The sequence below is a fragment of the Hyalella azteca genome, unplaced genomic scaffold, assembly GCF_000764305.2.
Source record: "Hyalella azteca isolate HAZT.00-mixed unplaced genomic scaffold, Hazt_2.0.2 contig13248, whole genome shotgun sequence".
Taxonomy (NCBI): Eukaryota; Metazoa; Arthropoda; class Malacostraca; order Amphipoda; family Hyalellidae; genus Hyalella; species Hyalella azteca.
Window position 1 is genome coordinate 273,180 of NW_025943177.1, and position 16,749 is coordinate 289,928.

At 37.8% G+C, this 16,749-nt stretch overlaps 1 protein-coding gene across 2 annotated transcripts; it reads right to left on the minus strand.

Annotated features, from left to right (window-relative positions):
• Nucleotides 1-1,553: 1,553 nt before the first annotated feature.
• On the minus strand, nucleotides 1,554-8,879 carry LOC108672889 (high affinity copper uptake protein 1). 2 transcript variants are annotated; one of them, XM_047883575.1, is made up of 6 exons: nucleotides 8,676-8,879; nucleotides 7,860-7,993; nucleotides 6,992-7,093; nucleotides 5,204-5,233; nucleotides 3,192-4,099; nucleotides 1,554-3,091 (listed from the first exon to the last, which is right to left on the minus strand). In XM_047883575.1, exons 1-5 carry the CDS (start codon nucleotides 8,823-8,825, stop codon nucleotides 3,898-3,900), a joined length of 618 nt encoding a protein of 205 aa, XP_047739531.1. In that variant the 5' UTR covers nucleotides 8,826-8,879; the 3' UTR covers nucleotides 1,554-3,091; nucleotides 3,192-3,897. The 2 variants fall into 2 exon arrangements, with proteins under 2 accessions (XP_047739531.1, XP_018016134.1); XM_018160645.2 differs by lacking the exons at nucleotides 1,554-3,091; nucleotides 5,204-5,233 and having other exon boundaries at nucleotides 3,695-4,099.
• Between the last annotated feature and the right edge of the window lie 7,870 nt (nucleotides 8,880-16,749).

A 16,749-nucleotide genomic window follows, 5' to 3' on the forward strand; every position in this document is an offset into this window, starting at 1 on the left:
CAAATGCAGTCGTTACGTTGCCGATGAGCCTCACAGAGTTCCTACATGACCCCAACAAGCGAACATTGTCGAGTCATGACTGTATGCAGCATACATCAATACTGTTCTCTTGACGATTCTGTACCAGCTGAAATTAAAATATTCCTCATCCTGTTCCCTGATCGTGGGTGCGGCCGAATTTTTCCATTACAGGGGGAAATTTTAGGTAGAATGCGGTCCTTTTCAATATTAAGTCGCTTACCGGAATTCATGCAAGTTTAGCCAAAAATGCGCTGCAGTCAGATTTGACCAACTGTGATCAGCAGCTGTGAAACAACTTGGAAGAAAGCGCTTCATGCACTAGGTGAGGGTTGCTGAGAGGTCGATATATTGCTCTTATTTTGTCAGCAGAGTTATTTAAGCCATCAATCCTAACAATCACCCTTATGGGGGCTTTAGCGGCGTGTGATGGACACAGGAATAAAAAATTTATTCAATATTGAGATATTCCCTTGAATGTGAAGACATCTCGTGTCTAAGATTTGCGGGAGCTTCTGAAGTCAAGTGAGGCAAGAGATCACGTGCAACCGAAATTAACAAGTTTTCGGACATCACTTCCCATACGAGTGAATTATGGTTACCTCGCCCTCCGCGCCTGCCATTACAATTGTACAGGAAATAATTTGCAGTTATTCCCTCATTTATTTGGTCATCTTAATTTTTTTCGCGATACTCAATCGATGTGTCAATTGTTTGTAGCTTTGGTGAAATAATGTGGCTCAAATATCTTTGTCGATTGCAAACAGGAAGATGTTATAATGAATTAGTAAGAGAAAAGTGTTCCGGTTCTCGCACATTTAGGATAGAACGCTCACTGTGACAACGAAAAACTTTCATTTTTAAAGTGAGATTAGGAAAGATAAGAGAGAATAACGAACATAAACGAGGTTAGGTATTGACACAACAATCAATTACAACTCGAAACCACGTTGCTGCTCCGTCCTGTTCGAATCATAAATTGAGCGCTAGAATATGGCGTGAATAGAAGTTTGACTCTACTATCTCTTGAAACTGAGGAAACAATTTTATACTTAGTTACACGAGGCCTCATATTTATTGGAATACCGTGTATCATGTGGGGAAAATAAGACTCTTCGATCAACTTTCAGATGCGTGGTCGTCGTCCGAGTTTGTTTCCGCGTGCCTGTTCCAATGCAATTTAATTTTCATCGATCACTGTTTCACGTCACTTTTTTTGTACCTCATGTCAATCTTCGGCTCCCGAGTCGTCATCCTGGTATTTGACGCCATTAAATGTCTTAATAAGCCCGACTGCTTCCTAAATCTAAGCTCCGTCTACCCATGTACTTAAATTAACGGTCTGCTTATCGTCGTGTTGATCATCTAGCAACATAAGCGTTGTCTCACTGAACCTAAAGACGTCCAACATCAGCCTGAGGCTGTCGGCACAGTCGTGGCTGATGTTCCATGTCAGCCACTCCAGCTCATGCCCCGAAACTGGGCGAGGCTACACGTGAATATAGAGGTAGCAGGATCTACATTAGGCACAATAATTTATGCTCAATTCATTTGTATTTAAGTTACACTGAACAATATGTAATAGTTACGATAAATAATGTCTTTAAAAAACAGTTTTAATTCATAAATATGGAATTTCAAATCATGACCGAAGGGCGATGAGAGTACAACGTATAACTGACGGGGTTCCCGGCCAGGACCCAGGCAGAAGGGCACCAACATTATTCCATTTCAGGCCGAGGGGTCCACACACTTAGGATTGACAGCCGCTGGTATTAAGCAACTTTTTGCTCTGTTACTTCAATATGAAATTTCAGATTAAGTGACTTCTTATGTACACGACCAACGGCGGGGGCAGGCTACGCAACGATCATGGCGTATCAAATATAATTTGAAACGGAATGAATGCCGAAGTAATGATAAAAACACTCAAGAAATGCTGTATGGTCGGTGGCATTAAAACTATCCAAAAAATAAGCTCCAGTTCATCACAACAAACATTTCATAACATCTAACAAGATGGATCAGTTTCCAGTGAAGCTCTTACGCTGCCAACTCGTCCAGAACATATCACAAAATTGCACAAAGATTATTCTTAATTGTGGGTTCGTAAAGAACAACTTAGATGAGTAATTAAAAGCAGAGTGTAAATGTTTACACGCATCAATTACTAACTTAGGCATAACTGAGAATAATCGAGTATAGAGGATAAATTGAGTCTTGTTCATGTCATGAAATAATAACTGAATTAGTAGCCTGAATCACATAGTTCTTGTTGAACAAGTTCAGTTTTATGTATACTATATAAATAGATCAAAAAATGCTACACAACAAATCATGAGTAAAAATTGAAAGTTTTTTATGCCCATTCTTTGGATAGGATTAACCTATTAGCCAGGCGCAGGCTCTTTAGCTCAGGCGCAGCGGTTGTCGAGGGCGGAGCCAACGGCTGCTTTCTTCTTCAATTCGAAAGAAAAAATAAAATTTTGGGCTAACTAAGAACGAGGTAGAAATGCAAGCACACTAAGGGGTACAGCGACAATCATAGAATGATAATACATAAACCATGCGTAGTTATTACATAAAAAGTGAGGCATAAAAATAGAGCTGTAATCAATCCATTAGTTTTAACACAAATTCAATCGCAATGGTATTCTGACCTGTTATGTGGATTAAATAAGAATAAATGATGCGAGCCCTTTATAGGAGCTCAAGCTAAAGAAGTTACTTCATTGGGGAGACCGTCGCTTTTGATTTTTATGTCTTTTCTTCAAAATTGTAAAAATAATTTGAACATATCTAGTAAGTCCACTTAAGGAACAAGCGCACATTCAGCCTTGGAGGGCAGAGCGCGACCCAAACATAAAACTAATCGTGTCTGCACAAATGAGAGCACAAGAGTTCGTTAATATCGATAAAATATGAGCAAACTTCGACTTCACACCTCATAAACATGCACGTCATTCTTAGCCAAACTACGCCACATTTTCCTTAGCCACAGCCCGTGCTGGCACACAAGCGCTGCCACAGCCCGGGGCGCACTATGGCTGCCACCGCCCGGGGCGCACTAAGGCTGATGCCACAGCCCGGGGCGCACTAAGGCTGCCACAGCCCGGGACACACAAGCGCTGCCACAGCCCGGGACACACTAAGGCTGCCACAGCCCGGGACACACTAAGGCTGCCACATTCTAATAAATGCCATTGCTTGCAACTTATCGTATAGAATTGTAATCCCGGAGAAGTCCAGTAACCGGAATTGTGTGCATGTCATAGTAGTCGTGCTATTGTGCAAAGGTAACACAATTAAATGCAAACCCAACATTAGAATAGAAAGATTTGTCTTTTGAAACGAAAAATCTCACCCTCAGTCACAACATCAATCGAGTGAAGAGTAACAAGTTTACAACACTGACTAAAACATGATGGTTTTTCGTAATTACACAGCAGAATTTTCGCAAAATAATTCAAGCATTCTGAAAGAGAGCTTGGTGCAAATTTCTTGTCCAATTCTCAAATGAGTGAGGAGGTTAAACTAGTATAGCCAAAAAGTACTCGTACTTGGAATTATTGCAGCAATTCGGAATGTTACTTCAGGCTTGAGAGCAACATTTTTTGCTTGAGAAACGGTACTCTAGAAGGAATTTTGTTATCGTGTCGAGCCCGGTTTACATAGGAGAAATAATATCACAGTTATCTAAAAGGTGCCATTCAATACGTTCATACACTCAAAGCTCACGGCTATAATGCACACTATGATCAATGGTCTCATGATGCAAATTATAAGATATTTAACAGAGGGTGACAAGATAGAGGTGCTTCCTCGCACTTCGGCCGTGCTGATAGGAGTTAGGAATTGTGTAGCTAAAGCGGCCTAGTGTTAGTGGCAGTGTTCGGTGAGTTCGACGACCAGGGCTTTCCTCCAGCCGAAGACGAAGTAGCCGACGCCGGCGCCGAGGAGTACAGCGAGACACAGCCACGCGTTGTACGTCATAAAGACCAGCATGAGGAGGTAGGACACGAGGAACTGCACCATGTGCAGGCACGTCTGTATCGCGTGGGCCGAGCTCATCATCTTCATGCTGCGGTAGAACAAATCTCTCTTATGACCTGGTCATTGATGAACAACTGCAGGCATTTCTAGGGCACTCTGCCTGCCATGGGGAATGATATACAAGTACAAAATTTGGTGACATTCACCTCATGGCTATAATTGACAACGCACTGGCATACACTTTATAGCGCATTTTCTCATTTATGAAAAAAATGCCCTATTGTGCTCGTCATGTCCGTCCGTCTGTCCACGACTTCAAGTTTACGTCGACGAGAAAATGCGCTCTCTGTCACTCACTGCAGTGAGTACTGAGTTATATTTTTTCAGATTGTGGGGGTGTACGATCAGAGGGTGGGGGGTGTTCGTACATATAGCAAGGGCAGCAGGCTACAAGCCGCGTGTTGAAAAAAACCTGTCATGGCCCTGACCTTTACTTCTACCTGCCTCATGCATAAGCTTAACAGCAGCCGTCCTGAGCGTCACCTGGGCTACCTTTATAACAGCGTTAAGCTGCAAGCCTTCACAGGATACGACTATTGATAAGACACGGACATATGCTTAAGCATGTTAAACATGTGATACAATTATTAGACAAATACATATCATAATATGATAAGCACGGTTAGGTAGGAGCTGGCGAACAAGTTTGTCGGTAGCGAGAGGATCCCATTAGTGATGGTGAGGCGACAGCAACCGTGCAATACAACAAATGAAGAAACGTGCATGGATCAAAGGAATATAAAATGCACAAAATTGGAGGAAGCCGAAATAGGGACAACGAGTAAGAACGGCAATTAAAGCACGAAATTATACCAAGTTTAAAAGCAACATTAGCTACCTGCATTGGCCGTAAGAATTAAATATCAGCGGGGAAATTAAATGAAAAACTGTGATAAAAACGTCGTGCATTGAAATGTTAGGAACATCGGTGATACTTTTGACAGTGAAGTGCACCAGCTAGAGTCGAAAAGAAGCCTAAGTTTAATGGGGAACGTAATGAACAGAATATCGTCCAAACGAGTTTAGAAGAAAAGGAATAGGAATATCAGGCAAGGAGAGTTAGTCGACGTTGTCAGCTTGCAAATGATATACTACATGGCGCTCAATACCATGCACGAAACTCGTTACTTACGTTGAAGGTATAATGAAATTCTCGTAGCATCTGCAATACAGGAGCTTGTTAGCACGACGTGACCCGCAGGAAAAGTTCACATATGAGGTCTGAAATGTAGCATGTCGTAATGCATACTACACAGTATAGCCAACATATTACCAACACGACATAAAAGTTGTCAACTTTCCAACAGGTTCATATGACGAAATTGTCTTTCAATCACCCCACATACACATTAAAATTAATCACACGAACAAGACCACAAATATTGCATTAATTAGAAGTGAATAAATGTAATAAATATATTAGGAGTGAATAAATTCAACTTTAGCGTGATTCGACCAATGTGTTTATAGACCAACATAGAGTTAATCATTATGATTTAGATTAAAGACATCCTTATATGAGAAAGAAATCCTTACGTATGGGTACCAGCTAATGTTCAATTTATTCTAGACCTCTTCTAAATCAGAGCACTCAGTATTATCACAAATTGTAATCTTAAATAATGTAGAAAAACGTAGTAGTAATCGACATCCCTCAGTGGATCGTCAGTAGACAACCCAAACAATTAGCTCGAGCTGGCCGAATGGTTGAAATCACCACGATATGAGAGCGAGTTGATGGTTTGAAACTCGAAATCAGATGAGAAATAAGATTTGTTTAAACCGGCAATGCAGCTAGGTGGTTACGAACAGACAAACACAGCCTGATCAACACAGATACAAATTTGTAGAATAATGTATAATACTACAGCACCACACAAGGCGCAGGCAGGAAGCTTCGAACTTTTATGTCAGTAAGCTTCAATAGCGCAGCTCTGCTCGCAATGGTGCATTCTGTAAAGGGCGAGATTCTGCCTTCCTACATAGTACATCTATCAGCCAATCACACTACAGACGTCGTTCATCCATCAGCCAATCACACTACCGACGTCGTGCATACATCAGCCAATCACACTACCGACGTCGTGCATACATCAGCCAATCACACTACAGACGTCGTGAATCCATCAGCCAATCACACTACCAACGTCGCGCATCCATCAGCCAATCACACTACCAACGTCGCGCATCCATCAGCCAATCACACTACCGACGACATGCATCCATCAGCCAATCACACTACAGACGGCCGTCATCCATCAGCCAATCACACTACCGACGTCGTGCATCCATCAGCTAATAACACTACCGACGTCGTTCATCCATCAGCCAATCACACTACCAACGCCATGCATCCATCAGCTAATCACACTACCGACGTCGTTCATCCATCAGCAAATCACACTACCGACGTCGTTCATCCATCAGCCAATCACACTACAGACGTCGTACATCCATAAGCATATTAGACTACCGACGTCGTGCATCCATGGAGAGACTTCAGACATCGCCTGGCGTTGCACCATAGCTATCGTCTGGTGGGGAAGCTACATCTGGCTTAGGGAAGGGCACGTGACAAACACTAGGGCACACGTAGGTCTTCTCATCACAGCAAACGCCCCAACTCAAGGTGCTTGTACACGGGGATAGCGCAGACGGCTAGTAGATCTGACAGTGGCCAAATGTCTGCCGCTTGTTGTCTATCCCGCAAGGAAGATTAGACATGAGGCAAGTTTAAGGTGCCGCCGTGCCGGTATCTAGTCGTTACCGGCACGGCGGCACCTCAAACTTGCCTCGTGTCCAAGCTTCCTTGCGGGATAGACACCGAGAGGCAGACATTTGGCAACTGTCAGATATACTAGCCGTTTGCACTATCCCCGTGTACAAGCACCAATAATCTATAGAGGGCGTGATGCTTCACCTGACAGGCTGCTGCTGCTGCTGATCTTCAGTGAGAGTGATGTTGTTGCTGCTTGTGGTGGAGTAACTGACGCGCTGCACAGCTTTCCGGAAAAGGTACTCTCTGCAAATAACATAATAAATATTAGTCTGGGTAGACAAAAATTAAATTTTATTTCTTCTTCTAGATGGAAATGGAGTTGCTCATAACCTTAAAAATTTCAACTCATGCTGCAGAATGTCATCAAAATTTGAAGTAGAATTTGGAAGAGCCAGAAACATGTCAGAAAAAGTGTAGTGAAAATATCAGCATGGTCAAAACTGAAATTATATGCTACTCCAACCAACTTGTTAGTCTTATGTTCTAGTGGGACTGGCACACATTTTCTGTTATAGCCATAACTGAAGTAAATAATAACTAATAAAAGCAATAAATGTCATGTGTGAAGTGATGCAAAAAGAATTGTGCATTTTTTTGCAAACGAGTGGATTTTTCTCTGAGTGCATATGTTTTATACTAGCATTTAAAGCTTAACATAATATTTTGTCAAATTTTTGTGAATTAAGCAATAATGATGAATGGTTTCTATAAACTAATAACTAACAGAAGCAAAATAGCTAAAGCCAGTTTCACAATAAGCCATGCATTCCCTTAACTTGACATTTTCTCCAATATCGCTTCTCTGTCCATACCAAATCACACATTCAATGCAAAATTGGCCTAGTATCATCATTTACAAATGGAATGGATGTAATCACTGCATTGAACCTACAGCACCCACACCTCGAGATACAGTCACCATGTTAATATAGAAAAGGAACTCCTAGAATTAGATAGGGTCTTGCAACCTGTATGAATTTTATAACCTGAAGGTTAAGGATTAGATTACCTGCAGTATTTAAGAGCTTCATATAAGAAGGCCAAGATGAAAATGCCGAGCATAGAGAGCAAAAGCTCCCACACTTCCGAGATGCGCCAGAAGTCAAAGAGGATAACTTCATTGCAGCCTCCATGGAAGTACATCTGAGTTGAGAGGTCACATGTCAAACTCAGCCAAGGATTAAGGCAACAAGGTAAAGATTCCCATTGAGAGATAATTCTATTTGTACTCAGAAAAAAGTTGCATGTCAAACTCAGGCAAGGATTCAAGGTGACAAGGTAAAGATGAAAGATAATCTTATTTGTACCTCCTCATTCAGTTCTTATTTTTATTCGCAATGAATCTATGTACTGCATGGATGTTATAAGAAAATGTTGCCAGAAAATTTTTACAACAAATCTGGAGCACTAAATGAGGTTCCCTCAAAATCTATTGATATAACAAATAAAGGCTATGCTAAATAATATATAAATAATATTAACAATTTCATCATCATTCTTTGAAAAAACTTGTGACATGACAGCTTTCAGATTTATTGGAGTATACAGACAAATATGTTGTTAATTTTGATCATTAGTAGCATTGCACATGAACTGAACTCAAAGTTTCAGCAAAATAATGGTTCAATTGACAGACTTATTTTTGAGATTGTTTATTGGTTTGTGTGTTCCTAGAATTGACATTATGGCCATTTTGAAATATAGTTTTATTTTATGAAATGATAACTGAGCAGCTATAGCTTTTATCAAAACTTTTTTATCCATAGAAAAGTGCACACAATTAAAACATGAATCTATTAAACTATAGTTAAAACTCCTAGCTCACCATCATTCCACCCATGTCCATTCCACCCATGTCCATGGTAGAGCCACCCATGTCCATTCCACCCATGTCCATGGTAGTGGTAGTCATTTTCATATCTGAATTTTCCTTCATTGAGCCATGATGGTGGTGGTGATGATTCGTCATATCCATGATAAAAGGCAAAGGTTTGATTTATCAAGTGGTTAAAAGAAATTTAAATTATCTGAAAAATGAAAATTTGATTATCAAATCATTTTACACTGGTATGTTTAAAATCTGCATAATATACACACAAGGCTTTTCAGGAGAACTTCTTTAACCCTTTTGCAGGCAAGCATACAACTATTCCGAAATTTAACTTTCTGAAGCCAATACCTTACAGGATGGACTATCAGAAGATAAACTTACTCATACGGATTATTCAAAATTGCAGATGAACATTCCACAAAAATTTGTCACTACACTAAAAGAAGTTCAAATTTTATACCTTTATTAAATAAAATGCAAAGTGAAACTATCGAGCTGCAATTTGATTCAGTTTTCTCCAGCTATTTTAGATTAATTAAATTGATATTGCATTTTACAACTTTTTTGAATGTGCAGAAAGAGCATTAATTTCATAATCCAAGTCAGAACTTTCATATAAATGCTCCTATTTTAATCATGGGGCACAGCAGAGGGTGAAGTTAAGTATGAATGGATGGACAGATGACTGGAGATTGACAGAGACATGATAATGTTACCTCAATTACAAATCAGAGAAAAGCTGGACTTTTTTGGTGATTTTAAATGACCATAGATGGTAATTTGCTATGAAAGGGTTACTTTAATGTCACTTACAAGCCAGTTGAGAGCAATGCTAATAACTCATCTACATAAATAATTATAATTATGGTCTAATAAGTTACCTAATAATGATACTAATTTTTGGCACATTAAATCCCTTGCCTTAGAACTCTTTGGGTTATCATCTGTACATCAAACTTCATGGGTTAACTATTCCTTAAATAGTATCTACTGCAGCCACTAAGGGAAGTCTTGTATTGGGTTATGCAGAAACTTTTAAATTGCTGCCTTAACTTAAAACTTAACCAATCAAGGGTTATGATAATATTTTTTCAAATGGTTCTTGAGTATTTCAAGAACTTCAATACATCAGTAATAGTAATTCTAGTAGAATACCAAATAATATATACCATTAACCAGTGAATATTTTATAAAGATAAAAGCTGTATTTGCTACAACTTGTTATAACTCCTCATAACTGCTAAGCAAATACTATATGGCTGATATGCAGAGGTGGGCAGTAGCACGCTACATGTAGCAGCCGCTACATTTTCAGTAGTGGTAGTGGCGCTACATTTAAGCAATTGTAGCGATAGCGCCCGCTGCATTTAAGCAATTGTAGCGGTAGTGCCCGCTACATATTTAAGTAGCGATACGAGGTTTTTGCCACTAAAGCTCTATTGCTACATTTATAGATAAAGCCTTTAGATTTTACTTGATAGTATTAAATATTAGTTAAAATCCAGCATGATACATAAATAATATAAATTACAGAATAAAACTGTACAAGATATTTCAGTGTAATGTTGTCAACCTCAGCATGTTACTAGAGTCAACATGTTAGTTGTTACCAGAGGTGGGCAGTAGCGCGCTACATGTAGCAGTTGCTACATTTTCAGTAGTGGTAGTGGCGCTACATTTAAGCAATTGTAGCGGTAGTGCCCGCTACATATTCAAGTGGCAATACGAGGTTTTTGCTACTAAAGCGCTACCGCTACACTTATAGATAAAGCCTTTAGATTTTACTTAATAGTATTAAATATTAGTTAAAATCCAGCATGATACATACATAATATAAATTACAGAATAAAACTGTACAAGATATTTCAGTATAATGTTGTCAACCTCAGCCTGTTACTAGAGTCAACATGTTAGTTGTTACCAGAGGTGGGCAGTGGCACGCTACATGTAGCGGCCGCTACATTTTCAGTAGTGGTGCTCCGTTTAAGCAATTTTAGCAGTAGAGGTAGTGCCCGCTACATTTAGAGCATGTAGCGGTAGCGGCTGCTACATTTAGAGCATGTAGCGGTAGTGGCTGCTACATTTCAAAGTAGCGCTGCCCAGCTCTGCTGATATGCAAACCAAAAACATGCTATTGCAATTACATTTCTTAACGTACAGCTCCTACTGCCGAAATTGATTTCAAGTTGCACAGCAATTTGTTTCTTTATTGCTTTGTAATAATAAGGTTTCAGGAAAAAGGTTTGAAATTTTTTATATCACCCATAATATATTCAATATTTATTCAATACAAAAGAAAAATTCTGGCAGAAAGTGCAAAATATACGTATAGACACTACATAATAGTATAGCAAATAGTTATGCTGATAACTACATCAAAATACATCAAGAAACTGTAAAATTACATTTACTTCAACATTGCTCAGAGAACTTTGAACTTTCTCCAAGAAAGTCACCAAGATTTCAAGGTTACCTTTAAAAATTTCATCATATTAACCTCCTATTCCTTAAATGGTACCTATTTTAGAATGGAGAAATTAAGGGAGCATCACAGAAATAAATCAATTTATTTATTGACTGATATTTCTGTTACTTCATACACACATGTGAAGAACTAATAAAGGCACATTCAGTTTGTAGGGATTTTTCTTGCTGAAATAAATTGTGAAATGGACAGAAAATGCAATGAAATTACATTAAAAAAATATATAACTCAGTACTCACTGCAGTGAGTGACAGTGCACATTTTCTCGTCAACAAAAGTGAAGTCACGGACAGACAGACAGGGCAAGCACAATAGTGCATTTTTTCCATAAATGAGAAAATGGACTAAAACTGTTCATTTCTAATAGATTCATCGCCAAAATTTTGGATACATAGCATATGAATATGCATAGGTAGTTTAAATGCCTATTGATTCCAAGTTCCTTTTTTATCGCATTTTCTCATTTATGGAAAAAAGGTGCTATTGTGCTTGTCATGTGCGTCATGTGTGCTTGTCTATCTGTGTCTGCGACTTCACGTTTTGGTTGATTTTAAGAATACTTTAAAACGCTTTGTGATTTAGATTGGTTGAAGATACTACTGGTCTTGAAAACTGATTTATGCACGAGAAAATGCGCTCTCTGTCACTCACTGCAGTGAGTACTGATCTAATTTTTTAAATTTTGTTTTTACATTTTAGGGCTTATAATCTAGGTATATATTAATTATATCCAAACCCTTCCAGAGTCGATAGTACTACAAATCAAATGACATATATTTCCACATTGTGGCTTGTTAATTGAAGCAGTAACAAACTTTATTAGCAGAAAATTTCAATTGCTCACAGGAGCCAAAAAATGGGAAAGGTTTCAAAAAGAGGTCAAGATTACAAAAATTGCTCAGTACGTACTGCATCTCTGGCTTACCCATTGTCTAATATTAACAATGAGGGTACTTCATGCACCACAAGACTCATTTTTGTCCAGTTTAGAGGGAATACTAATCTACAAAAATGCTTTAATCCAAATAATATTTGTACTGTGAGAGAATGTTTAATTTGTACAAGTTAGAAACAGCCTTGCATGCTAACCACAGTACTGACCCATACGAGCCAAGCTGCATTAAAAGCACTGTAAACATGGTTACAAAATAAGCTTGAAATAAAACCTCAAGTTTTTATGTTTGATCAGTTGCTGCCTTAATAGAAATTAGTAGCTAAATTTTGCTTGTAAGATTAATTCGGATATAATATATTTTAGCTTACCCCATTATGATCAAGTGTTATAAATTAGGGTTAATGAAGGTCAGTAGTTTCCAAACTTTTGCAGGCTGGTGACTCCTAGGCTCCTCAGTGAATTCCTAGCGCTCCCCCCCCCTGCCACATACACATATGGAAACTATCACCTTTTTCTTGATATTTGGAATGCAGCAATTTGAGAAAGAAAAGTTTAAACACAAATGTGTATTTCACAATTAAAATCCAATTTATTCAACTACTAAATTTTTTTTAGTTTCAACTAACTTAGCAACACAGAATGGTAAATATATTTTTCAAAAATTTACAATGGTTAAAAGGAGAGGTTAAAAAACAGATCTAGGTGAAAAAAAAAAACATTGCTAAGAGCTGTGTGTGGCACATGTTGTGTACAAATTGTCAAAAGTTTAAACTTCTGACTTCAACTTTGGACTGCCACCCAAAGTGATAAGTGTATCTACACTTATCTACATCTACAGTCTTCTTTCTCACTGCCCCCATATTCTTCCACCTCCCTCAGGAGGTAGAACTGCCCACTTTGGGAAACACTGATCTATCATCTAGGTATGAAGATATATTCAAGCATGATATTCTAGATTTATAAATGAACAAGAAACCATGTTTAGGTTTCTGTTGCCTACTAGTTTAGAGCATTTCACAAAATTTGAAGAAGCCAGTCCATTTCCTAGCTGCAATCATTAAACTGTCTTAAAAGTTATAAACAAATCATTTGTTTTAGATATTAATTGACTATGCATTTTTATGGGCTGTCACTCTTACTGCTGAACGGCAATGGACACCTTAACCTAACTCGGTGAATTATATAACACTCCCATCTGATCCGAGTTAATGTGCAGCTAGATTAATTCATTACATTCATGTTGGCTAACAAATACCAATTTATTATTCTTGTATATTGGATTTTTTACCTGCATACTACACCTGAAAATAATATTAGAACCTTTTAATACATTCCCAAATCCTTTCAACAAATAAAGGTGTCCCATTATAGTCAGCATCATGATAATTCTTAATATATATACGGTACCACAAGGATATGAAAGGGTAATATAATATAATATTGTAGATAAAATTAAGCAGGTTCCACTATCATACTTTAAATAACAAAAGCTTAGTGGTCATGGATTAATTAGTTTATGTGAGATGCCCTCAAGGTGCTGATTGGAAAATCTTGTAGATGCCTTGAGAGGATGAAGCTCAACTGCCAGAGCCTAAGAATAGCTTCCCCATGGACAATGATTTCACACATGATCATAACTCTTCACTAATTTTGTATCAAAATTAGCTAAATTTATGTTATTTTATTTTAAAATATTCAAGGACATCCATGAAACATTCATTGCCATTCAGCATCTAAGATATAATTTTGCCAACATTCTTCATAGGCAAAAAGCCAGATTTGGTTCATTTACAGTCTTGCAGTCTGAGCAGGCATATTCAATATTTCAATCAATTTTTTTATGCATGATGATGCTGGTAGGTATCCAAGATACATACTAGTCTACTTATAGGACTTGTAAGTGAACTTGAGGAAGGGCAACAAATAAATGCTCTCCTTAGCCACTATTCTTACTACTGGTGAATTCTATTCCCTTCATGATCAACTGGTGCCAAATAAACTGAATTTACGTCATCTAAAGCTTGTAAATTGGATAAGAATCTCAGTCAATAATCCATGGTCTTTTTTAAACAGAAGAAAAAAAATCCACTTGTCAAGACACCATAGTGGCAAACCAGAGCTTTTTTGGAATCAGTTCATTTCTAATTTCCTCAAAAACTCAAGATTTAAACCAATTTCTTAAGTATGATAATGCTGGTATCTATGATACTTTACTGGCCTACTTATAGGACTCAAAAATGAACTTGAGGGAGAGTCTAAAAAATTCTCTGCTTTGTCACTATGCAAGACACTACAAGAGCTTTTCTATCATTTTTGAAATTGCAAGGTTCTCTCCAGTCCAGATGGATTACACATCTCCTATATAAATATTGATATAACTGAATAATTGAGCTGCATGATTTACAATTTATCTATAACTATAGAAGAAACACAAGATTTCAGCTTTTAGCCTTCAACCAACAACGGATCAAGAGATTTGGGAGGATCAAAGGAATGAAAGGATAACAAACAGACAGCAGAGACAGGTGCTGCAGATGCAATGCATCTTCCATCATGAGTTCCATGAAATCATGAATCCATTTAGATCTAAAAATTTGAATCTAGATTTTATTTTTAGTTGATACTTTGGAATTGATTAAGTTACCAGACTGCATCAACCTTGATTTGAAATTTGAATATGAACTACTCTTCTTATAATTCCACCCTGCCTGTAAGGCTGTAAGTGCAAGGCTGCAAGTTTCTACTGCATTAAAAATGCTTTTGCTATCTTGCTTTTAAGTTTTAACAATAACAATTACTTCATTAATAAATAATAAAAACAATGTGAGCAAAAACATTATTCACATGATTCAATGACAGGAAGAATTAAGAAGCACCACCAGGCACCATCAATCATGGTACACATGATGACACCATGTGTACCAGTGGTGAACTGGTGATCTGACCTTGAAAATTCAGGATTTCAGGTAAACCATGCAATGCATTTCAATGATTTCATGACTGTTTATCTCATCTGTGATAACTGATATCAATATACGGTTTCAAATTAATATGCGTAAAAGTTTAAACATAAAAATAGTTTCAAATTGTCGGTAATCCACTAAATCCAGCAGCCAAATTTGTTCGGGACTGGGGCCCAATCCAATCGTAATAGAAAAGTCTCGAAATAGTGAAACCGTGATTAATTTATTTTTCAAATGGTGTTTTGATAAAAGTTAGTGAATTAAAATACAATTTCAGGATTCGATTCTCTTGTGAGAAGTCATTTGACGAAACGTACAATTTCGGTACAAAGCTAGCAGGCTCTGCGAGACTGCGACGAGCCGGTCACCACTCACAAGACACGGGGAAGAGCTGCAGTCCGCCTCACCAGCAGGTGCCAGGCACTTTAATGAGACATGTAAGAACAAGCAGCAGGTCATACCCCGTTGCAAGACATTCCCGCTATTTATCAAGTTATTCGCCACATCGATTAAGATAGTGGCTTGACTTGCTCAACCAAATTTGAGCAGTGAATTTGCCATTGTCATAAAAGCAAAATTAAAATCCTTTTCTTAGAACTCCAGGATATTTATTTAAAGTTATAGTCGCAATATTTCTAAACATCTTGGTTATCATAAGTGATCAATTGTTGAAAATTTGTGTGAATTTTTTGTCAAGTTTTTTAATATCACGTATAGATACAAGTTTTTTGAAGTAGAATTAATTTAAATACTATATAAAAAAGTAAAACAAGTGTAAGTGACATGCTTAACTTTAGCAATATAACATGAAGAACGTTTTCTTAATTAAACGATTCAATCAATAGTCCCTTTAGAGACAGCTCATTTGAGTTGCTCAGGTCGAAAAGCCTGTGGCTCGTTAGGAGACCGCGTTGATTTTTTTATTGAAAAATATACAGTTTGGAATTTGGATGAAGTGATAAGATGCGAGAAGGTTAATTAAATTTCACCGCGTATAAACCTTCAATAAAAGTGCGTTGTATTAAAGAAAGAGAGTGTCAAATTATGTAATCGAGGCGTATATTTTCATCCAACGCACACACAAAACGCACACATAAAATTTCGTGAATACGAAGGAAATGAACGTTCAAATTTTCATTATGGCATGTTAATGATGGCATGCAGCGGCGAATAAGGTTGTTCAGAGAAGACACACTGGATAAAACGTTAGACTTTTTTAGACTGGAGGCGATGGAAGATTTGTTAGATCAGTCGCGTGGAAAATTTACATTTCAGTCGACATGTATATATAATCTTCCTCAGGTGAGGTGCTTTCGATAAATATTAATGTTTCGTGTTGAATAATCATATCCTTAAAAATAAATTAATGCGCATTTTAATTGCGCGTAAGTTTATTAACCCTGTTCAATGTTTGTTTTAGTTTGAACTTATAAATATTATACAAAATAACATGATAGCCAGCATGGCATTGGCCTCAACGTGCATCACCAGCAGGTAAGATTACAGCGAACTCGAGACATTGGTGCTTGCTCTCGGTGATGAACTTCGTAGGTTATACATAACTAACCTAAGCATAAACTTGCTGCTAGAGTTGTGGATTGGGAGGCGACATTCACTTGCAAATGTCAGACAGCTGACGGTGGTTTGTGATTAATTATTATGTGATTATTTAATGAGATCGTAGCCCTGAGCGTACTGTTTGCGATTGCTGCTACATTAGATAGA